This window comes from Mus caroli, chromosome 17, assembly GCF_900094665.2.
Source record: "Mus caroli chromosome 17, CAROLI_EIJ_v1.1, whole genome shotgun sequence".
Lineage (NCBI taxonomy): Eukaryota > Metazoa > Chordata > Mammalia > Rodentia > Muridae > Mus > Mus caroli.
In genome coordinates this window covers 20,088,702-20,112,730 of record NC_034586.1, presented here as the reverse complement: position 1 = coordinate 20,112,730, position 24,029 = coordinate 20,088,702, and the positions used below count along the sequence as shown (strand labels likewise).

Genomic DNA, 24,029 nt, shown 5'->3' with positions numbered 1-24,029 from the left:
CTGTAGCTGTCTTATGACACACCAGAAGAGGGCATCAAATCTCATTACAGATGCTTATGAGCCACCATGTGGTTGCTGGGATTTGAACTCAGGACCTTTGGAAGAGCAGTCAGTGCTCTTAACCACTCAACCATTTCCCCAGCCCCATAAGAGTGGTTTTAATCAGCCTTTCACTTCATCCACTGGCTGTTGACTCTGTCTTTTGCATTATCTCTTTTCCATCCAAACTGGTGGATACAGCTGAATAGCTAGCTTCATTCATCTGCTCTTAGACAACAGAAGAATATCCCCACTGGTATAAGTATTTTGTAGGTATGCTGTGTATCGGATTATGAAACACACACCCTTTTAAGACTAAAGCCATACTCACAATCTTGAGAACATGTCCTGCCATGCCACAGTTATTCACAAACAGTCTTTCAGTCTGTCCTGATAACACAACTGAAGGTGCTACCAAGCCTTCTGCCACGGACTGCTAATCTCCTCACTGTTCTCCTGCCTCCACCGAGGCCTCTCTTGAAGCCTCTCCTGCCTTCACCTCACTGTCCTTGCCCCCAAAACATGACACGTGTTCTAGAATCTAGAAGGTTTTAAAAAAAATAGTGCCACAGTGGCCTCTGGATCACTTGTACAGTACTGGGTTACTGAATTGCTCAACTCAAAAAATTCTGGCTTAAACTGGCAACTATTTTAGTGTTTCTCATGTTTTTCCCCACTTTGTCCTAGAGATTCAGCCCAAGTCCTTGCACATCTTGCCTACCCCTGTCCCCAGAAGATTCCTATGTCGGCTGCACTGAGCTGCATGGTTCTTCTGCCCCACATTAATTTTTTGCCTGGGGCTAGAATGAGCTAGAATTTCCAAGGTGGTTCATTCTCACACCTGGGAAAACAGTGCTGACTAACAACTGGGCTCTTACTAGAGCTGCTAACTGTAGCATCCAGTGCTCCACTGGGTTGTCTCTCGGATGATTTTGGCTTCTCCTAGGATGGCAGGCAGAATCCAAGAAAAGGCACTCCAAGAGGGACTGAAAAAAAAGGGGGGGTCAATTGTACTGGCTGGTTTTGTGTGTCAACTTGACACAAGCTGGAGTTATCACAGAGAAAGGAGCCTCCCTTGAGGAAATGCCTCCATGAGATCCAACTGTAAGGCATTTTCTCAATTAGTGATCAAGGGTGGGAGGGCCCATTGTGGGTGGTGCCATCCCTGGACTGGTAGTCCTGGGTTCTATTAGAAAGCAAGCTGAGCAAGCCAGGGGAAGCAAGCCAGTAAGGACCATCCCTCCATGGCCTCTGCATCAGCTCCTGCTTCCTGACCCGCTTGAGTTCCAGTCCTGACTTCCTTTGGTGATGACCAGCAATGTAGAAGTGTAAGCTGAATAAACCCTTTCCTCCCCAACTTGCTTCTTGGTCATGATGTTTTATGTAGGAATAGAAACCCTGACTAAGGCAGAGAGAATGCCAGTCACTACTTTTTATGCCTGGGCTCAAAAATACCAAAACGTCACCTCTGTCTGTACTAGATATATTTTACATTTCTCCCCATAGGAATGTTCCAAAACAAATGCTATTACAAGTTTACTGAGATCTGAACAGATATCTTGACAACAAACCCCATGTCTTCTCTGCTCTAGAAAGCTAAGGGTGGTAAAGGATTCACCTTCCATCTTTCAGAAATAAAACCTTTATTCCCCCTGGGCTGGAGGGATGGCTCAGTGGTTAAGAGCACTCACTGACTGCTCTTCCAGAGGTCCTGAGTTCAAATCCCAGCAACCACATGGTGGTTCACAACCAACTGTAATGGTATCTAATGCCCTCTTCTGGTGTGTCTGAAGACAGCTACAGTGTACTCATATACATAAAATAAATAAATATTTTTTTAAAAAAAAGAACACTACCAAAACCTTTATTTCTCATCTAGTTTTGAGGCTCTATTCACTGAATTGGAACTGAGACAGACAGAGCTGGGAATCTCTACTTTTGCCACCTCTGTCACTACTATGGAGGAAGTGTTCATTCGGTAAGCAAAAATAAAACCAGAAGGCGGGCCTAAGTGGGTAAGAGCCCTTGCCATGCAAGCATGACGATGGGCTTGCTGGCTGACAGCCCAGCGAAAACCCAGAGATTGTCAGGTTCGGAGAAAGAAAGACCCTGTCTCAAGGGATAAGATGGAAATCAATAAAGTAAGACACCAGACATCTTTCTCTGTCATTAAAAGTATCTGTGTACACACATACACAATACACACACACACACACACACACACTGACAGATCCAAATAACCTAGTGTTGGAAGGGATCTTGAACATCATCCATTTAAACATTACCCAACGCTTAACTCTGTTTCCTAATTGTCCTGCTGGATGGCTGTCGAGCCTCTGGATGGTACTTTTGATCTAATTGGATATTAGATATGTTAAATTAATTATATGTTTGAGGTATTATTATTCAACAAACATATTTTTGGAGAGTGGTGAGACAGAGTCTATATGTATGGCTGTCCTGGGCCTCACTATTTAGACCAGACTTGCCTCAAACTTACAAAGATCTGCCTGCCTCAGTCTCCTGGGTTCTGGAATTAACAGTATGTGCCACCATGCTTGGCCTAAAAATTCTTTTTACTTTTTTGTTTGTTGTTGTTGCTGCTGCTGCTGCTGCTGCTGTTTTTGACTTTTATAGTTTTGCTCATAAAATTAACTAATATATTATTTTGCTTTAATTTTCATGTAGTAGTTTTCAAAACAAGGTAACAAAATGTAATCCTGATAGCGTTGCATGAGATCTTCGGAACAGAGTCGGGTGAGGCGACACGGTGCTTATGGATGATCACGTGGCCCGTTATACAACTTAGACACACTTGTTGGCGCCAACGTTAATCTTATTCTAACTTACCGTTTTCCCAAACCTATGAAGTTCATTGTTTAGCCTGAACAGAATGAACTGGCTTGTGACTTTGTATTTGCTTATGATTTTGGTTCGGTTTAGAGTTTGTAAGTTGGCTGATCCCAGCACAAATGTCTTAACCGAGAAGCGACACTCTCTTCATCAGCTTCCCCGGCATCACCACAGAGTTCCTATTGACAGAATTAAAAGTCTCCACTCAAGGACCTTCTCAGTGAGCACTGAACAGCCAATGAGACTAAATACGGGCGTAAGTAGCACATTTCAAATACACAAATGTGGTTTAATTGATGGGGTCATGCTATCATTCAATCAGGAGCTGTGTTTAGGCTGGGCATAATGGGGTACACCGTTAATCAGAGGCAGAGGCAGGCAGATCTCTGTAAGTTCAAGGCCAGCCTGGTCCACACAGTGTATTCCAGGACTATGAATCTAGTCAAGGATACATAGACTCTGTCTCAAAATATAAAAACAAAAAAGGAACTGAGTTTAGTAATGCATGCCTGTAATCCCAGTGATCAGGAGACTGGATCAGGCAGACTCTGAGTTCATGGCCAGCCTGGGCTACCTATAGAGATCTTGTGTCAATAAACTAAGAAGAAAGGATGGGTTCATCAGGCTTCAGCAGCATTACACAGCCTGCTCTAGTTCAAAGGCAAATGTGTCTCAGTTAGGGTTACCATCACTGTAACGAAACACCATGATCAAGGCTGCTCTTATAAAAGAAAGCATTTAATTGGAGGCTTTAAAGGAAAAGTCCATTTCCATCATGACAGGAAGCATAGAGGCAGGGAAGCAATCAGGGTAGCCCTAGAGTAGTAGCTGAACACTTACATCCTGATCTGTAGGCAAAGAGAGAGAGAGAGAGAGAGAGAGAGAGAGAGAGAGAGAGAGAGAGAGAGAGAGAGAGAGAGAGATTAGGTCTGATGTGGGGATTTTGACACACACCCCTCTGACAAGGCCACACCTCCTAATCCTTCCTAAGCAGTCCACCATCTGAAAACCAAGCATTCAAATACATGAGCCGCTGGAGGCCATTCTCATTCAGACCCCCACAAACGTTGATTAACCCGATAGAAACACAGCATCCAAAAACATCCTAGCAGGGGTCGTCCATTCTTCATCAGGTAAGAGACTGAAAGAAGTACTTGCACGGGCCAGAATACATGCTCTTTGCACTGTGAAGTAGGTCGTGTATTGTACCACCTAGAATTTAAATTTTTAAAAAATGTTTTCATAATTCCAACTTGAGGGAGGATGAGAAAGAAGGATCCTGAGTTTGAGACTAGCCTGGGCTTTCCAGAGAGACCTTGTGTAAAAAGATTATATATACATATAAATACATACACACACACATGCACACACATATACACACACATACACATATATATGCACACATATACTTTTAAATACATGAAAATCTGTTTTCTTAATATTGAAAAATTGTATACACACACACATATATATATACACACATATATTTGAAGAAATATATGTTTTATCTTTTGCTTTTTCAGAAGGAGGGTTTCTCTGTGTATCCCTGGCTATCCTGGGATTCACTTTGTAGAACAGGCTGGCCTCGAACTGCCTGCTTCTGCCTCCTCAGTGCTGGGATTAAAGAAGTACACCATCAAGGCCTGGCTTGATATACATTTTATAAGATATTTTTTACCTAGCTATCAACAGTATTGTTATAAAACAAAATTACTGTGGATTAGAGACTGATTTCCTTGTTTCATAATCTTGAGCCACATGGTAAAGGGGATTATTATCCATAAAGCTAGGACACGTGTGGGTTTTTGTTTTTGTTTTTTCCGGATCAATCATTTATCCTTTTAATCCTTAGCAAGGCATTATCTGTGCCACGTGGCCATGGTGTGCTTTTGAAGGCACCTCCCCTGAGCTTCCCATAAAGTCCTTCTCTGTTTGCCCTCAGATGCCCACAGACCTGTGGAGAACACTGAAGGCAAGCGTCCATCACATCAAAAGTAGAAAACTCAATGTTTGGTAGAGCCCTCCAGTGGCCTGTTGATTATTCAACCAGGAATTTAGAATGCCTGATTTAAACTTGACTACGAGGTCTCTTTCCACAGGGGCTCCTAGGCAAAGGGCTGTGTAAATGTTGAACCTGGCCCTCTCCCACGTCCTCTCCCATGCCACCTCAGAGAGGCCATGTGAGCACATGTGGCACTGACCCAGACGGCTTCCCACCCAGGCTGTGTCAGCTCCCGGGACCTTTGGGCTTATACGTGCATATTTTGATTTTGATTGTCATTGCCACAAAGACATGTTTATGGGTTCCCCTATTTATACAAATAATCTCTGAGTGGAGATGGAACATGAAAGCTAAAGAGTACTTTGAAATGAAGTTATATTCATCTAGAGTTTTTTTGTTTTGTTTTGTTTTTGTTTTCTTGGGTGTTGTTTTGTTTTTGTTTGAGCTAAGGTTTCACTATGGAGCTCTGGCTGCCCTGGAACTCTCTGTACAGACCAGGATGACCTCTAACTCACAAGACTCTCCTGCCTCTGCCTCCTGAATGCTGGAATTTGTGTGTCAGTCACCCTGCAAGGATTTCTTAAAGACTGATTTATTTTATGTGTACTAGTGTTTTGCCTGCATGTTTGTCTGCGTATCGCGTGTGCCTGGTGCCCGTGGAGGTCAGAAGTCATCAGATCCTCTGGAACTGGAGTTAATATAGCTGTGACCTACCACGTGGGTGCTGGAAACTGAATCTGGTGCCTCTGGAAGAGCAACCCGTGGTATTAACTAATGAGCCATCTCTCCAGCTGTATTTTTTTAAATACAGCCTCCACTGATGGTGTCATTTCTTCCATAGTCTCACCAAATTTAGTTTTTTACAAGTCTTTAAGGCAGGAAAACATGGCATCGTTTCTATTTGGAGTCTGAAGCTCCTTAGATTCCTCCTCCATCCTCTGAGTGCAGGTTAAAATGATGACATCATAGCATCCTAACCTAAGGCAGATTCTGGGACAGTTGAGGTGAGGGGCTGTGAGTGGCCGTGAGCAGAAGCCACCTCAGTAACCCCAGCTCTTATCACTGCGCTGACACCACACCTACCTCCTTCTTCAACTGCAGTTCTGTCTTCTCTGCCAACAATTCTACGCCATGCTCTTGAAAAAGATCACATATTCTCGGCGCAACTGGATGCTGGTGCTCGCTGTGCAGGTTCTGCTGCCGCTGGCGATCATTATGTTAAGCCTCACCTTTTTTAACTTCAAATTAAGGAAACTGGATAACGTGCCCCTGGAGCTGACTTTACAAACGTATGGCCAGACCATTGTTCCATTTTTTATTGCTGAGAATTCTCACCTGGACCCTCAACTTTCAGATGACTTTGTAAAAATGCTTGTGGCCGCAGGACAGGTTCCTTTGCGTATTCAAGGTAAGAAGCAGGGCACAGGGCCTGAGCAGGAAGCGAGCCTGCTTTTCTTTGTGGGGAGGCTATGGCTTTCTGAGCCACGCAGTGCTCTCTGACATCAGACTGAATAGCTGGAAGGCTCAGAAAAATGTCATTTAGATTCTGGCTAACTGGAAGTGGAGGGCTTCTAAAGGTGAGACCCTATGTGTCTTTCTAGAGGTTGTGGAGCCTTGTAAGAAATTGATCACAGAGGAAGGTCTGACCAGGCCACTAACAGCAGCATATCCTTGACAGCAAGTGGTCATATGCCAGGACCTCCGGATCTTTTTCCATTTCCCGTCCATGAGGAGACTCGTTTGCACTTCCACACCCCTTTCATATTCTACCACAGGCCCCAATGCAACAGGGTCAATTGACCATGAACTGTACTATTGGCTAAAACAAATCTTCTTTTTTTCTTTACAAGTTGATTATCTCAGATATTGGCTAGAGTTTCAGAAAGCTGGCTTAAGATATCATGCTTAGTAAGGCGTCTGTTTCTTTGTGTATCAAATTGGGATAACTGCTTTCTGTATCCTTAGAAGCAATTTTCCAATGAATATTTTGTATAGTTGGTGTCCAGTCTGTAATAAACTCATCATTAGTTTCTTAGATCAGTAAATGTCTTTTTCAGCTTTAAAGTTTATATATGTGTGTGTGTGTGTGTGTGTGTGTGTGTGTGTGTGTGTGTAGGTAGGTAGGTGTTCTATTACATACGGCATTGTGTACTGGGAATATGGTATTGAGCAGAATTAGTACCAACCGTCAGAGAACTTCTGAACAAGAAGCCTCTCATGACTGACAGAGAGTTACAGAACGGTAGCAGTGATTCTAACAGACACATCTCATCTTTAGAGGATTCCAGGTGCCATCTGAGTAGTGGAAAGGAAAAATAACCAAAGGCATTCGAACTACAGGAGGACCTGCAAGCTTACAGGACTCTTAAGATCATAGGTGTAGTAAGAATGAATGTAAGGCCATGAGGCCAAGAATCCAGAGAGTGACTAACTAGTATTACAACAGAGAAGGAAGTAGGGGTTTGTTCTGGCACGGGTGGTGAGTTGAGAGGGTCAAGAGTAAGGTATCACCTGCTCGGCTCTGAGGAGAGCTTCACGTCGTATGTGGTAGCAGGAGGAAGGAAAGAGGAAGCTGAATCTACTGCTAGAACTCACCACCTCCAACAAGAAGTAGCCCACACCTACTACAGCAATAATAACCCTTAGGCTGAAGCATCCCAGCCCACATGGTCATCCACAGCAAAGTTCTCACCGTCTTTTAGTGTGATTGTCCTGGGCACTGCCTGTCTATATAGCTTCTGTAGGGAACAAACTACCTCCAAACCACAACACAGAAAGTGAGTTCTAAGCCAGGAGAGGTGGCGCATACTTTTAATTCTAGCACTCAGGAGGCAGAGGAGGCCAATCTGCTTCTGTGAGTTTAAGGCCAGCCTGGTCTATAGAGTGAGTTCCAGGTCAGCCTGGGCTACATAGTGAGTCTCTGTCTCAAAAACAAATGACAACAAAAGCAAAAGAGAAGGTGCATTTTACACTATGTGGATGTGTGGCTTTGCCTAGAGGTCAGAATCACTGCAAGTAGGTAGGTATTAGGTATGTCCTTCCACACCAAGTATGCAGATACCATACAGATGGTGTGGAGTTTTGTTTGGGAACACATGGTCCCAGAAGCTATTATCGGGCTAAGTTGGGATTCAAAAGGACTTAAGAGATGGAGATTTGGAGATCGGCTGGAATTCAATAGAGAGCTGGAGAGGAGGCCAGCCTTTGGGTGTTTGTGAGGCTGGTAATGGGGTACCCAGAAAGAATAGAAGACTGGGGAAGCCCATGATGAGTGTACTGTGTGCCACTGGGCCTGGTGCGATGTTTTCTCAGCATTCTCTCTGCCCAGTGTGCCTTTGGCTCCCTTCCCAGGTTCTGTAGAGGACTTCCTACTGAAGAAGGCAAAGGAGGCTCCTGAGGGCTTTGATAAGCTCTACGTGGTGGCAGCTTCTTTTGAAGATGTGAATAACCACACGACAGTGAAGGCGCTGTTCAACAACCAGGCCTACCACTCCCCTAGCCTGGCTCTGACTCTGGTGGACAATCTTCTCTTCAAGTTGCTTTCTGGAGCCAATGCTTCCATTACCACAACCAACTATCCCCAGCCTCAGACAGCCATCGAGGTCTCCGAGTCGATCCTGTACCAGTGCGTGAGACTGCCCTTCTCCCTGCCTCAAGCTCTCGCTTCTATAGGACTTCTTGCTTTCCTGCCTGCTTCTTGGTCTCATTTTCATGTCCAGTGCTTGTATTGCTAGTCACAGTTGCTTTCTGTCTTTCGCAGGGGCCCTAAAGGACACTACCTTGTTGTCAACTTTCTTTTTGGAATAGCTTTCCTGTCAAGCTCCTTCTCCATCTTGACAGTCGGAGAGAAGAGCGTTAAGTCTAAGAGCCTCCAGTTTGTGAGTGGAGTCAACACGGCTGTGTTCTGGCTCTCAGCTCTGCTGTGGGACCTCATCTCTTTCCTCGTCCCCACTCTGCTGCTGGTGGTGAGTACCTAGTGGTACAGGCATCCTGTCCTGCGGACCGGGGGCTTCCCCGGAAAGAACCACCTGCTGAACCAGAACCGGCTGAGAAGTTTGACTGGTAGCTCAGCCCTGTCTGGAATGCCAAGTTTATTTAGCTATGATATCTTCAGGAACTGGCTAGCTTGTGCGGTGGTGTTTGTGTAGTCCTTACAGAGCTGCTGCCTCAAGTCACTGAGAGACCATGTTTTGGAGACATGTATGTATCATTCAGAAGTAGATAGTTGGAGAACCGGGCTTGAAGTCTTTGGTTGTGGTGGAATCAGCCTGAGTATTTTGTGCAGAGTGGATCACTTCCTGCTCGGTTCTGTTTCACAAGCATCTCCTCATCCTTTGCTGTGCGGCTCTGTTACTGATAGTCAGGGCAGCTTCCTGACAGCATCTCTCAGGCTCGCTCATTAGCGAATGCTTGTGAAGCTTGTTAGCACCTTGCTTTAAAACCTGAGTTTGCCGGGCAGTGGTGGCGCACGCCTTTAATCCCAGCACTCGGGAGGCAGAGGCAAATGGATTTCTGAATTCGAGGCCAGCCTGGTCTACAAAGTGAGTTCTAGAACAGCCAGGGATACACAGAGAAACCCTGTCTCAAACAAACAAACAAATAAATAAATAAATAAATAAATAAATAAATAAATAAAACCATGAGCTTATGCACCTGTGAGTAAAGGCACTTGTCACAGACCTTATGACCTGAATTTAATCCCTGGATCATAAAAGGCGGTGAGAAGAACCAACCCTTAGAGAATGGTCCTCTGTCCTCCACAAGAGCCGTGTCTCCATCCCCCACAAATACATAAAGAAGTTAAAACTTACCAAAAAAACAAAACAAAACAAAAAAATAAAATAAAATAAGCCAGGTGTGATGGTGCACGCCTTTAATCCCAGCACTTGGGAGGCAGTGGCAGGCGGATTTCTGAGTTCGAGGCCAGCCTGGTCTACAGAGTGAGTTCCAGGACAGCTAGGGCTACACAGAGAAAAGAAACCCTGTCTGGAAAAAACCAAAACCAAAACCAAAAACAAAAACAAAAAGAAGAAGAAGAAGTTAAAACTGAGCTCGCTATATTCTCAGCACTCAGGATGAACCCTTACTGACTTCTCCTGTTTCTTCCCTCTCCTCTCTCTGAAGTTGGTGTTTCTGTGGTATAAGGAAGAAGCGTTTGCACACCACGAGAGCATCCCAGCGGTGGTCTTGATCATGATGCTCTACGGCTGGGCTGTCATCCCTCTGGTGTACACGGTCAGCTTCTCCTTTAACACTCCTGGCAGTGCATGTGTGAGGCTCGTGCTGATGCTCACCTTCCTGAGCATCAGCCCTGTGGTCCTCGTCACCGTCACCAGTGAGAAAGGTAAGGGAATCACACTGACATTTTGCAGGGAGCAGGAATCTCTCCCCCAGCAGCCACTACAGCTGTCACACCCACAAAAACTCCTGTCTGACCAAAGACGCAAGAGAAAGCGTTCGCAGCCGCTGTGGGCCGAACACAGGGTGGACAAACAACTCAGTCACACTCACTCTGCAGATGGATGCTCAGCTGTAAAAGGGGACAACTCTGGGCAAAAGAGTTGGCTGTCTGTCCTGTGTGAAGCAAAAGAGTTGGCTGTCTGTCCTGTGTGAAGTCCATGAACAGACAAGATGAATCTCGGAAATGGAATCAGAAAAAGGGTTGCCTCTGGGCCTGGGGCACAGGGCTGCTAGAAATAACACACCGGAGAGCCTTGGGGGGTGAAGGATGTTCCTGATCTCGGAGTGAACACGAGTTTATGTGGATTTACACACTTACAAATCACTGTCCACCCGTGATCCATGCATTTCACTAAAATGTAATGTTCCTTACTTTAAAAAGTGAATATGTAAATGAATTAGTCAACATGGGAGGAAAAGCTCTTGTAAAAGAAACTAAGATCCAGTCATTATTTACAACACACACTTGAAACTGACAGCTTCTGTTTATGCTACCACAAATGGGTCAGGGTTGGACGAAAGAGCCTAAATGTTACCTCCACTTTTTATTAGGATTTATTATATGACTGTCTGTATGTCTCTGTGTTTTCCTGTGTGTCTGTGCACATATGTGGAGTTTCACATGGAGGACTGAAGAGGCTATCAGATCCCCAGGAGCTGTAGGGACCAGTGGTTTGTGAGCTGTCTGGCATGGTTGCTGGGAACTAAACTCCAGTCCTCTATAAGAGCAGAAGGCTCCTCACTGCCGGGCATCTCCTGGCCCCACAATGCTCTTTTTCTTTTGCATTTACAGTTCACAACCCCTTCAGATGGGCTTTCCTTCCCTTCCACGTTCTTCTTTATTTTTAAAAGTAAGTTTTATTTTGAAGGCGGGGCTTGGTGAGCTGAGTCAGGAGTTAAGACCACTCACTGGCTGCTCTTCAAGAGGACCCAGTTTTATTCCCAGCACCCACACGGCAGCTCAGGGATGTCTGTGACTCCCATCCCAGGGGATCGAATGCCCTCTTCTAGCCTCCAGGATGTACAAACATACAACATACAGCATACAGGCAAAACATTCATATACATAAGATTAGGAAACATTGCTTTGTGTATAAGTGTTTGCATGAATAGCTGATACACATCACTTACATGCCTGGTAGCCGCAGAGGCCAGAAAGGGGTAAAGGGGTGTCAGGTTCCCTGGAACCGGAATTGGACTGCAGTGAGCCACCATGTGGTTGCTGAGACTTGAACCCAGGTCCTCTGGAAGAACAGCCATCTCCCCAGCCATCTTCCTTACTTTCATTTAAAATTTGATTTACAATTTCCCTTTTCTCTGATGTGGGGAGTTGTCTTCTCTCCTAAGGGACCCTTTATGACAGTGTAAGTCTCCATCAACCCTGGAGGAAGGGACCTTATACTCCTTGTCTGACTTCAGGATGACGCTCTGGAGCCGGGGATATAGTGGAATGCTCGCCTAGCATGTGCGAGTCCCTAGGCTCAATCTTCAGGACAGGGGAAGGTAAAACACCCCAGGGAGACCAGAGCTGGCTCCCATCCCTGTTCTGCCTGGGTCTGCTCACCTCCAGCCCACACCCCTCGGCACTTCCTGCTGGAGCCATGCTGCCTCTGTCTTTCTCAGATACAGTGTGCTCTCTGGATAAAGGAAGTGGCAGATCCAAGGAACTAAACAAAGAAACATAGAGTTGAATGAACAGAGGTGGGGAGAGTCAACACCAGGAGTCAGGAACCCACGGTCTGGTCTGGAGGCCTGAGAGTGTGACGTCTGGACTCCAGAAGTGACTGAGGAGAGAGATGACAGGGCACTTTCCCTTATGCTAGTAAAATTGGTGCCTTCTGTTCTCATTGCAGATCTTGGTTACACGGAACTCTCAGACTCCTTGGATCATATTTTCCTCATTCTTCCTGGACATTGCCTGGGAATGGCCTTGTCCAACTTGTACTATAACTTTGAGCTGAAAAAGTTTTGCAGTGCTAAGAACTTGAGTGATATTGACTGCAATGATGTTTGTGAGTAATGAGTGAAATTTGCTGAGAATATTTTTATCCTTATATGGTTTGTGTAATACGATTTGGCCTTTCTTTCTTTTTCCTTTCTCCCTATGGTTTTTTGTTTTTGTTTTTGTTTTTGTTTTTGTTTTGTTTTGTTTTAGACAGGGTTTCTCTGTGTAGCCCCGGCTGTCCTGGAACTCGTTTTGTAGACCAGGCTGGACTAGAACTCAGAGATTAACACCACCACCACACACACACACACACACACACACACACACACACACACCCAACCCCTGCCTCTGCCTCCCCGAGTGCTGGGATTAATGGATTGTGCCACAACCACCTGGCTTAAAGTCTCACTATGTATCCCTGGCTGTTTAGGAACTCACTATTTAAACCAGGCAAGCTTTGGACTTGGGAAGATTTACCTATTGTAGGCATGTGCCACCATCCAACCTACAGTTCATTGTAGCATTCGCCTTTTCCTGTGAAAAGGCATGGCAAGTACATAAAAGCTATGCATAGCTGCACATTCTCTCTGTCTGTCTCTCTGTCTCTGTCTCTCTGTCTCTCTCCATCTGTGTGTGTGTGTGTGTGTGTGTGTGTGCGACTCAGGATCTAATACAGAGCCTTGTGCATTTTATGCAACTGTTCTACCACTGAGCTACACCATAGTCTGCTCACCCATACTTTAAATTATGTCTAGATTTCTTAAAACACTTAATACACTGTAAATGCTATGTAAATAGTAGTTATAACACATTTGAGAACAATGATAAGGGCTAGTGAGATGGCTCAGCAGGTAAGAGCACTGACTGCTCTTTCCAAAGGTCCTGAGTTCAAATTCCAGCAACCACATGGTGGCTCACAATCACCCACAAAGAGATCTGATGCCCTCTTTTGGTGTGTCTGAAGACAGCTACAGTGTACTTATGTATAATAATAAATAAATCTTTGGGCCAGAGCGAGCAGGGACTGAACAAGCGGAGTTGATGGGAGTGAGCCCGGCCAACCAGATCAAGCAGAGGTCCTAAAAAAAAAAAAAAAAAATTCAATTCCCAACAACCACATGAAGGCTCAAAAAAAAAAAAAAAAAAATTCAATTCCCAACAACCACATGAAGGCTCACAACCATCTATATAGCTACAGGGTACTCATACACATAAAATAAATAAATAAACTAAAAAAGATATAAAAGAACTATGCACAAAGCTAAGCCATGTTTAAGGAAATGGAAAAGATACCTACACCATTCTCTTCTGTTTCCTCCATGAACATAATTTTATTGTATAATTTCTAAATACACATCTTTACAGCACTTAAGGCAGATCAGATTTTGTTCCATTTGATGTCACAGCTCTTGATGAAACCCTTAGGGTCTCCTGCATGCTAAACGAGTCCTTTACCACTGAGCTAACCTGCAAGTCTCTTGGAATGTTTCTACATGAGTGGCCAGTTCAGTTGCAACGGCGCTGACAGTTGAAAGGACAATCAAACATGGAAGCATTTTGTGATTTAGATAGATGTCATATAAATACAGGAATGTCTCTTATTAGTATTAATGCCTCAACCATGCTAAGCATGCTCTATCACTGAGCTACGTTTTCAAGCTCTTATTTTAAATTGACAGAAATTATATATATTTATATAATACAGAATGAGAAAAGCCTTTTATTGTTTTCTTGTTTTTCATTTATTTTATGTGTATTGGTGTTTAAATTTTTTTTAAACCTACTTTTAATGATGGTTCTTAGATGCTTTAACTTCCCTTCTCACCCACCACCCACCAGAGGTAGTGAAAAAGAAAGATTACTAGGATATGGGGGAAGTGGACCTGTTTAGAAATTGATTTTTGGAGCAAATCCCACCTATGTTGTCAGGAAACCAGCAGTTCAGTTTATAGGACCCAGCAGTGGCTGGATCTACTCGTAAATACTTTATGGATACACCAGCAGTCCAGTTTAGCAGCATTGGGATAGCAAACACAGATCAGCAGCAGAAGCACAGCCTAGGAGAGACAGATGGCCCTCAGCAGCAGCAGCACGAGTCAGCACGAGTCAGCAGACCACCAGGGACACCAGGAGAAGTTCTCAGCTGTACCTCTCTCAGCAAAGATGATGCAGGACCAAGAAGTGCTGCAAAGCTTGCCAAGCCCCTGTCACCAACCACTGAGTCCTATTTATACCCTCCAAACATCACATGTCCTCCGTGAGTCCTGCCTCACCACACGAGTCTGTCTTAGTAAAACCCTAAGTGAGTCTGTATCAGCTGACATCGCTCTGCCAATCGGCCTGAGTCCTCGGAAGCAGCAAGAAGCCACAGGAACCTCTCGAGAAGTTTTTTGATTCATTTCTCTCCGTGGAGTCAAGAGAATAGAGCTCAACAAGACATGTCATGCAAGCCAATAGAGTCATGCCATTAGTGAGGAGTCTTTTATTACACATCCTTTTACGTGCTCGCTGTAGCAAAGCATCTTTTTACATGTGACTGTTTCAGCCAACTGTTTCTTTACAAGTCTGCTTGAGTTAAACATCCCTTTTCCCAGAGCCGCTTTAGTGAAACGCTCCTTCACGTGTCTATTTTAGTAAAACATCTTTTTACTGGTGTCCACTTCAGGAAAACACTCCTTCAAGTGTTTGCTTCAGCAACACACCTGACATAACTTTCTAAAGGAACTACAAGATTCCGTTTCATGAGTGTTTTGCCTGCATGTATGTCTGTGTGCCTGCAGTGCTTGCAGAAGCCAGAAGAGGGCATCAGATCCCCCCCCCCCCCCCCCCCCCCCCCCGAACTGGAATTACAGGCAGTTTTGAGCAACCACATGGCTGCTGGAAACCAAACCAGGGTCCCATGGAAGAACAACCTGTGCTATAACCCCTGAGCCATTTGAACAATCCCCTTGTTGTTGTTGTTTTAAATAATGTTTTTATTTATTCTCTGAGAATTTCATAAACTATTTTAATCTTACTCTTTCCCCTCCCCCAACTCCCATTTTCTACCCACTGAACTTCCGGTTCTTCTTCTCTTAAACCAACTAAGAAACCAACCAACCAACCAACCAACCAACAAACAAACAAAAAGCAAGCAAGAATAGGCTTCAGTTTGTGTTGGCATGGAACCTGCCCTGGAGTGTAGTTGATATACAGTGTTACTCCACTGAAGGAAACTCCTTTTCCTCCTACCAACAGTTATCAAGGGCAAATGGCTTCCTGGTGAGGGGTGGGACTTCATGCCCACTTCCCCTCTGTGCTTGGATTTTTGTCTGGCTTGAGCTGGTGGAGATCTTGTGCAGGTTATCACAGCCTCTTCTCTGCTGTGTCTTGAAAATGCAGTTTCTTTGAAACTATCTACCAGCCACCTCTAGCTCTTACAACCTTGCTGCCCCTTCTTTGGCTTAGAGGGGTATCACACAGACATCCCACTTAGGGCTGAGCATTCCAAAGCTTCTCTTTGCAGACATGCAGAGCATGGGTTACTGCGCTAATCATCATCTCTCTGACGAGGGCTGAGCAATGCATTGATCTGAGGGTGGAGGAGTCATTTGATTGCTACATTCATTTAGCAGAATAACAGCAGTGAGCGCCCCACCCCACCCCACATGGGCTCATGACCCTATTTAGTCTCAAGGTTTTGGATGTTTGTCTTGTTGGTTTGTTTTTGAGACAGAGTCTCTCATACATCACAGGATGCCCTAGAACTGCATGTAGCCCAGGCTAGTCTCATGTTTGTGGCAGTTCTACTTTAACTTCCTAAGACTTGCAATTCCAGGTGTGAACCACAGAGCTCAGCTCATTGCATTGTTTTTACAGAGGTTAGAGGCAGCAAGCAAAGGAATTCTTGCTCATCCTCTGCTAGGGTGTGGCGGAACCATTGCTAACAGTGATGCTTCTCTGGTAATATTGGCTACTTTGTGAATTTACTTGCTATATTTAAGATGAGCACTGCCTTTGAAACTCACCAAAATGGTGTGCTAACATCTGCTTATTTCATATTAGTAGAAGGATATGTGGTCCAAGAGAACATCTATGCCTGGGAATCTCTGGGGATAGGAAAGTACCTGACAGCCCTGGCCGTCTTAGGACCTGTATACATCACCATGCTTTTCCTCACTGAAGCCAATGCATTATATGTACTGAAATCCAGGCTCTCTGGCTTCTTCTCTTCCTTCTGGAAGGAAAAATCGGTGAGTTAATTGGGGTAAAGCCATGTAAGCACAGGTCAAGGTCTGGCTCTAAGCTTCCTTCCTGTGTCCTTTAGCCACCTTGCTTTTCCATATCAGAGGGGTCCCTGAGGCCATCCAGCCATCTGTTTATAATGTCCAGGCAGAGAGGTGTCAGCCCATGCCCAGGGACCACAGAGGAGGAGAAGGCTCTGACGCAGCCTCTGAGGCCCTGGTCCACATACTGGTCACCTGGGGAGTGTTTAGGGCCAGCTCGTCAGCTGACTAGGGATGAAACTCTAGCTTGCTAGAATAACTCACCTTATGAAATACCTCTGCAGGCAACTATAAGGGGACTAGAGGAAGGTCTGTTCTGTTAGTTCAGGGTATGACAAGGCCTCTAGAGGAAACTGAAGGAGGTAAGGTTTTGCTTTATCTTGACATTCCTGGGTTTTAAGCCTTTTGTGTTATTAGAAAGCTGACATTTTGTGGTTTGACCACCTACCTCATCATGGTCAAGACACTGTAAATGTAGATGCATTGTTCTGGAGGTTGTGGTGGTGGCGTACACACATGGGCATTGCTGCAGGACCTTCAGGGCCCCCATCGCTTCTGACCCACGTCAAGCTCTATCTTCTAACCTCAAAAACACTTACATTTCTACCCTTGTCTTGGGGAAGTAGGGAATGATCTTTGATGTAACAGAACCTGAAGATGAAGATGTTCTGGAGGAGACAGAAACCATCAAGCGTTATTTGGAAACGTTAATAAAGAAAAACCCGCTTGTTGTTAAAGAAGTGTCAAAGGTAAAGTTAGACTCAGCTTTGCTCCTTTACCTGTTCGCCTGATGTGTGGAAGAGTCCTGCTATGTGACCTACATAGACCTTGAATTCATGATCATCCTACGTCTGCCTCCTAAATACCCTGATTATAAGCATATGCCATGTGTCATAGTTAGGTTTGCATTGCTGTGAAGAGGCACCATGACCAGGGCAACTCTTTTTTTTTTTTTAAAGATTTATTTATTTATTATATGTAAGTACACTGTAGCTGTCCTCAGACACTCCAGAAGAGAGAGTCAGATCTCATTATGGATGGTTGTGAGCCACCATGTGGTTGCTGGGATTTGCCTGCCTTCGGAAGAGCAGTCGGGTGCTCTTACCCACTGAGCCATCTCACCAGCCCCAGGGCAACTCTTATAAAGGAAAGCATTTCACTGGGGCTGGCTTACAGATTCAGAGGTTTAGTCCATTATCATCATGGCACGAAACATGGAAGTATCCACGCAGACATGGAGCTGGACGAGCTGAGAACTCTACATCTTTATCCGAAGGCAGCAGAAGGAGACTGTGTGCCACACCAGGTCTCAAAGCCCACCCCCACAGTGACATACTTCCTCCAACAAGGCCACACCTACTCCAACAAGGCCACATCTCCTAATAGTGCCACGCTCTATGGGCTAAGCATGCAAACACATGAGACTATGGTGTCCATACCTATTCAAACCATGACACTGTGCCTCAGCTTTTCACACAGAGAATCTCCCTTCTGATGGGCCTGTGACCTGTGAACAATGGCAGATGGATTTCTGAGAAGACAGACTTAGTGAGGTCTCTGGTTAAGAGTGAAGCTCACATGAGATCATTCTTGCCCAGAGACAGAAACTGTTGTATCTCTACCTTCTCTTCTGTCATCATCTTGGTAAAGGGAAGATCTGGGACAGGAGGGAATGAGAGCCACGCTTGCTAAAACCCAAGAAAGAATAGGAAAGGCATACCAAGCTTGACCAGTCTGGTATCCAGACAACAATTATGGAGGTTCCAAGTGAGATAAGGTTTCTGGAAACTAAATGGAGCTTCCTAAGTTTCTTTGAGATTCTTAGAAAGAATCTTGAAAGATCTTTCAAACATCCAGGTATTTTATAGCATTCCCCTGCCCCAGAGTTTGTCAGTCATGTTTCCCTTCAGTTTCTGGTGGTTAACAAAATGTAAAACTCTTCAGCAACATCAATGAGTTTTACCTGCTCAGGGACAAAGAGGAATGGCTTAACTCCAAGAACAAGGTTGGCAATGTGCAAGGGCTGTAGGAAGAAGCAGGTAGACTGAGCTTGGGTCATGAGAGGCAGCTAGGTCGGGTGTGCAGTGTCTGCTGGCTGCTAACCTCCTCTCTACATCTCTGTTCTGTGTCTCTCAGGTCTATAAAGACAAGGTACCCCTGTTGGCTGTGAACAAGGTGTCCTTTGTTGTTAAAGAAGAAGAATGCTTTGGCCTTCTTGGTCTCAATGGAGCTGGGAAGACTTCCATTTTCAACATGCTGACCAGCGAGCAGCCCATCACTTCTGGGGATGCCTTTGTCAAGGGTTTCAACATCAAGTCTGACATAGCGAAGGTGGGTGTGGCCTGGAACAAATTTTAGGGATAGATAACAGGATTCCGGGTCATGAAGCTGGGACTTGATCTCTAAAAAGCTCACAGGTCTATTTCACTTGTAACCTCCAAATCTAAATATGCATCCGAGATTTTTCTCTGAACTCTCTGTCACAGGTCTGGCTGTTCATGTAACCCTGTCTTTCAAGTGCTTACAAGAGCCACAAACACAGTGAGCCCCATAGTAGTGTCTCCACTACCTTATCTTCCCTCCTCTTCTTTCCCCTTCTCCTCTTCTTCCTCTTCCTCCTCTGTCCTTTCTAATAAATAAGGGGATACTCACTGGCTTGCCAATCAAGGTACCACTCTAGTTATCCAATTAGCAGCCATGGTGTATAGATGCTCAACCCCCTCCCAAACAAACAAACAACTACAACAACAAAAACCCTCAGCTCTATTCTCTTGAACCCATTTCTACATAGTCACCCTAGTCTATATCTTCCTTATTTCTCTGTGCCACCTGGAACCACTGGCCTTTTCCAGGTTCAAGACTTCTTCTGCTTATTCCACAACTTATTTCCATCTCTATCACAAATGATTCTTTCCCAGACTTTTAGTAAATCCTTTGTTTTATTTAGAGATAAGGTCTTATGATATAGCCCAGGCTGACCCCAAACTTTTTTTTTTTTAAAGATTTATTTATTATATGTAAGTACACTGTAGCTGTCTTCAGACACTCCAGAAGAGGGTGCCAGATCTCGTTGCGGATGGTTGTGAGCCACCATGTGGTTGCTGGGATTTGAACTCTGGACCTTCGGAAGAGCAGTCGGGTGCTCTTACCCACTGAGCCATCTCACCAGCCCCCGACCCCAAACTTTTGATCCTGGCTCTTTTGGTAGCTCTGTATCTGTTTCTGAAGGTTGTGGTATTGCTAAGTGATGTCCACACATCTCACTGTTCTCATATTCTATCCCTGCACAGTCCTTTTGATTCCCTGACTCCCACCACCACGCACTTGCTGATGCTTCCCAAGTAGCCACATAGCCAACTCTAAGCCTGTGTCAAATTGTAGGACTCAGCTTCCATAACTGAACAAGAGTTAAAATTTGTTCAGCATTGCAAAAGGCATTCATTTATAATCATAAATGAATGAAGCCCTGCTGTCTTAGTTTGGGTTCTACTGCTGTGAAGAGACACCATGACCAAGGCAACTCTTATAAAGGCAAACATTTAATTGGGTCTGGCTTACAGTTTCAGAGGTTCAGTTCATTATCATCATGGCAGGGAGCACGGCAGCTTGCAGGCAGACATGGTGCTGTTGGAGCCAAGAAATCTCCATTTCCATCTGAAGGCAGCCAGAAGGAGGGTCTCACACTGGCCAGAATTGAGCATATATATGAAACCTCAAAATTTAAAAAAAAGAGAGAGAGAGACCTCAAAGCCTGTCTCCAGAGTGATACACTTCCTCCAATAAGGCCACACCTCCTAATAGTGCCACTTCCTCTGGCAAGCATATTCAAACCACCACATTCCACTCCATGGCCCCCATAGGCTTATTCAAACACATGAGTCTATGGTAGCCATTGTTTTTTATAAAACAAAACCCAATAAGTTTGATTTTACAAATGGAGACTCAGGAGCCAGATGGTGTGGTGAAAGCCTTTTAGCTTGGGGAAAACAGAAAAAGCACACAGCTGACCTGCCTACTTCACTGATGTCCCAGAGGGACAAAGTCATTCTCCACACTGTCATAAAAACCCTTCAAACTGAGGGTCCCTCCTTTTTGCTTCTTGTATGTCTCTCTATCTTCTTCCTGACTTCCCTCCACTCTCTATGGTTTTTTCCCTATGTTCACTCTGTCAGCTGGTTGCTTGCTCTGCCTCTTGACCTATAATTGACTTTTATTTAATCCTGTTTACAGAAAGCTCTTGGATTAAAGGTATCTGCTAGAGTTGAGCCACACCACAATAAGAAACAGGTTTTTCCAGTTCACAGTCTTGAGGGTCATAATGTGATCAGGCATCTGCAACAGGCCGTACCTAGCCATAGCATAATGCAAAATACAGTTAGTTCAACTTCAAAAGTCTCCATAGTCTACAGCAGTCTCAACAATGCTAAAACTCCAAAGTTCAAAGTCTCTTTTGAGATTCATGCAGTCTCTTAACTGTAATTCCCCTATAAAAATCAATATAAAAAAAGCAGATTACGGGGCTGGCAAGATGGCTCAGTAGGTAAGAGCACTGACTGCTCTTCTGAAGGTCCTAAATTCAAATCCCAAGAAACACCCGTAACGAGATCTGATGCCCTCTTCTGGTGTGTCTAAAGTCAGTTACAGTGTACTTACATATAATAATAAATAAATCCTTTTTTAAAAAAAGAAGCAGATTACAACATATAATGGCACAGGATATACATTTACAGTTCCAAATGTCATAGTGAAGAAATATTGGACCAAAGCAAAACCAAAAACCAAGTGAGCCAACTCTAAACTCTGCAACTTCATTTTTGATGTTAAAGCATTCTTCAAATCTCTAAGTCCTTTCAGCTTCGATGACAGAAACATACTTCTTTCTCTTGGGCTGGTTCTACTCACTGTTAGCAGCATTCCTTGGCAGGTATGTCACAACTCTGGCATCTTGAACATTTTGGGGTCTCCAAGGCAACTTTAATTTCACAGCTTATTGTTTCAATATCTGGGGTCCACACATGATCTGGGCTCCTCCAAAGGGCTTGGGTCACTTTCCTATCTCTGCCCTCTGTAGCACTCTAGGCTTTGGCTGACTCCACTCCACTGCTGCTGCTGTTCTTGGTGGTCATCCCATGGTATAGGGATCTCCAATACACTGGGTGGAGTCTTCTGATGCAACTAGGCTGCACTGTCACCAGTAGCCTCTCATAGGCTGTCTTCATGGTGTCAAGCCTCAGCCTCTTTGCATGACCCCTTCAGCCCTAGGCCTTCAACAGCCAATGAAGCACCTTCATCCATGTCCTTCCCTGACTTCTCACAGTGCCAAGCCTTAGCTGCTCCCCATGACCCCTTCGTGCTTTCAAAGCCAGTACCACGTGGTACTGCTGCCAGCACCATGCCTATCTCTGGAACACAGCCTGTTGTGCTCTTCAGAAAACACTTGACATAAGTTTTCACCTTCAGTGATGTTGATCTCTTCTTAATCACTGCTGATTTCTTAGCTCCGGGTAACCAGCGTCAATTGTCCCCATCGCCCCTTCTATTATTGACTCTACAGCCAGAGCCACATGACCAAGGTTGACAATTTCTGCTACTTGTTGGGGCTGGAACATGGCCTCCTTGTTCTATTACATCTTCATCAACTTTCTGTTTTACATGCCTTCACTGCCTAAGCTTGGCTGTCCTAGAACTTACTCTGTAGACTGACTTTGAACCCAGAGATCTACATGCCTCTGTCTCCTGGAATTAAAGGCATATACCATCATGCCTGGACCTAAGCTTTGATTTAATTCCTTTTCACAAGATCTTTATAAGCATGGCCACTATGCCTCAAGCTCTGGATCATAGGTGTGCCCTCCATTTCTGGATTATAGTTCACTATTCATATAGTCAAGTAGACAACTGAAAATAGTCATCACAATTTATCCTTGTCAATTTGACACACAATCATATCTCCTTATGTCCAAATGAAAACAATAATAGGTCATAATGACACTGAACATGGTATAACAACTGCAAACACATAAACAATAAGCATCTTGTTCCAAGACTACTCACCACTCTCTTTAATTCCATTTAATATTCTTGAATTCAAGATTTAGCTCCATTCCACTTCCTGGTGCCCCTTTAATTTTTTTTTTTTTTTTTTTTTTTGGTTTTTTGAGACAGGGTTTCTCTGTATAGCCCTGGCTGTCCTGGAACTCACTCTGTAGACCAGGCTGGCCTCGAACTCAGAAATCTGCCTGCCTCTGCCTCCCGAGTGCTGGGATTAAAGGCGTGAGCCACCACGCCCGGCTGCCCCTTTAATTTTTGAACCATATGTTTTGTAGTTTTCTTTCAAAGCTTGCTATGCTTGATCAAAATGCTATTCATAAGAGCGAATGACAGGACAAAGTCTAAATGAGATTCTTTGAGAGTCCCTTTGTCAATGCAATTAATCTAAATCTCTTCACCTCAGGCAGACTCTTCAGACAAGGGCAAAAAGTAGCTCCATTCTTCATCAAAATAACACAAGGATGATTTCTAAGCAACATACTAATAATCTTCTCCTCTGAAACCTCTTGAGCCAGGCCCCCACAGTTCAAATCACCCTCAGCACTGCCGTCTTCCAGGCTTCTACAGGGATGGTCCATTAAGCCCTACTTAAATCATTCCTCTGCTTTCCAAAGTCCCCAAATCCACATCCCTCCAAGCAAAAGCAGGATCAGGTCTATCACAGCAATACACAAGTCCGTGGTACCAGCTGCCTTCTTAGGGTTTTACTGCTGTGAAGAGACACCATGACCAAGGCAAGTCTTATAAAGGCAAACATTTAATTGGAGCTGGCTTCTAGTTTCAGAGGTTCAGTTCATTACCATGCACATGCGTAAGCAAACGCACACCCACACACACAGGACCTCCACAGTGACACACTTACTCTAACAAAGTCACACCTCCTTCAATAAGGCCTAATAAGGCCTCCTAATAGTGCCACTTCCCATAGGCCAAGCATATTTAAACCACCACCTGCTGACCCTAAACAGGATAAGTAAAAAATAAATTAGTTCCATGGAACATTGTTATAGTAATACTTCTGTAAACCAAACACACACACAAAAGAAAATCTAAAGTAATCTATCAATAAAAGGTGGGTTGCCTTAACAAGAATGGCATTTCGGTTGACATCAGACTTCTTCTAAACAGAAACAAGAGTCCAGAGAGGACCACCAATGTAGGAAATGACCTACTCAGAGTGGCAATGACCACATGATGCTGCACTTAAGCAAGACACAGTGGACTCCAGTCTAGATTTTAGAAAAATTCCTTGCCTTTGCTGACTGGTGGTCTCTGGTAGACAGAATGTTCTGCATTGGATGTCCATTTTCTTCAGTCTGTGTTGACGGTGTCAACTTCAGCTGTCATCTGACCTACCTGATATATATATATATATATATATATATATATATATATATATATATATATATATATA

General features: G+C 44.3%; 1 protein-coding gene across 6 annotated transcripts in view; it reads left to right on the top strand.

Moving 5' to 3' along the window:
* The window catches only part of LOC110283822 (ATP-binding cassette sub-family A member 17), a 94,970-nt gene that overhangs the window by 56,900 nt on the left and 14,041 nt on the right, over positions 1 to 24,029 (top strand). For 5 of the 6 annotated variants that reach the window (XM_029471709.1, XM_021149351.1, XM_021149346.1 and 2 more), the window contains 10 exons: positions 1,919 to 2,017; positions 2,983 to 3,148; positions 5,996 to 6,302; positions 8,246 to 8,519; positions 8,655 to 8,859; positions 10,019 to 10,238; positions 12,208 to 12,366; positions 16,344 to 16,531; positions 17,191 to 17,313; positions 18,701 to 18,895. In XM_029471709.1, coding sequence (XP_029327569.1) covers positions 1,919 to 2,017; positions 2,983 to 3,148; positions 5,996 to 6,302; positions 8,246 to 8,519; positions 8,655 to 8,859; positions 10,019 to 10,238; positions 12,208 to 12,366; positions 16,344 to 16,531; positions 17,191 to 17,313; positions 18,701 to 18,895 — 1,936 coding nt within the window. The remainder of the gene's footprint in view (positions 1 to 1,918; positions 2,018 to 2,982; positions 3,149 to 5,995; positions 6,303 to 8,245; positions 8,520 to 8,654; positions 8,860 to 10,018; positions 10,239 to 12,207; positions 12,367 to 16,343; positions 16,532 to 17,190; positions 17,314 to 18,700; positions 18,896 to 24,029) is intronic. The other variant, XM_021149349.1, reaches the window with a different exon arrangement.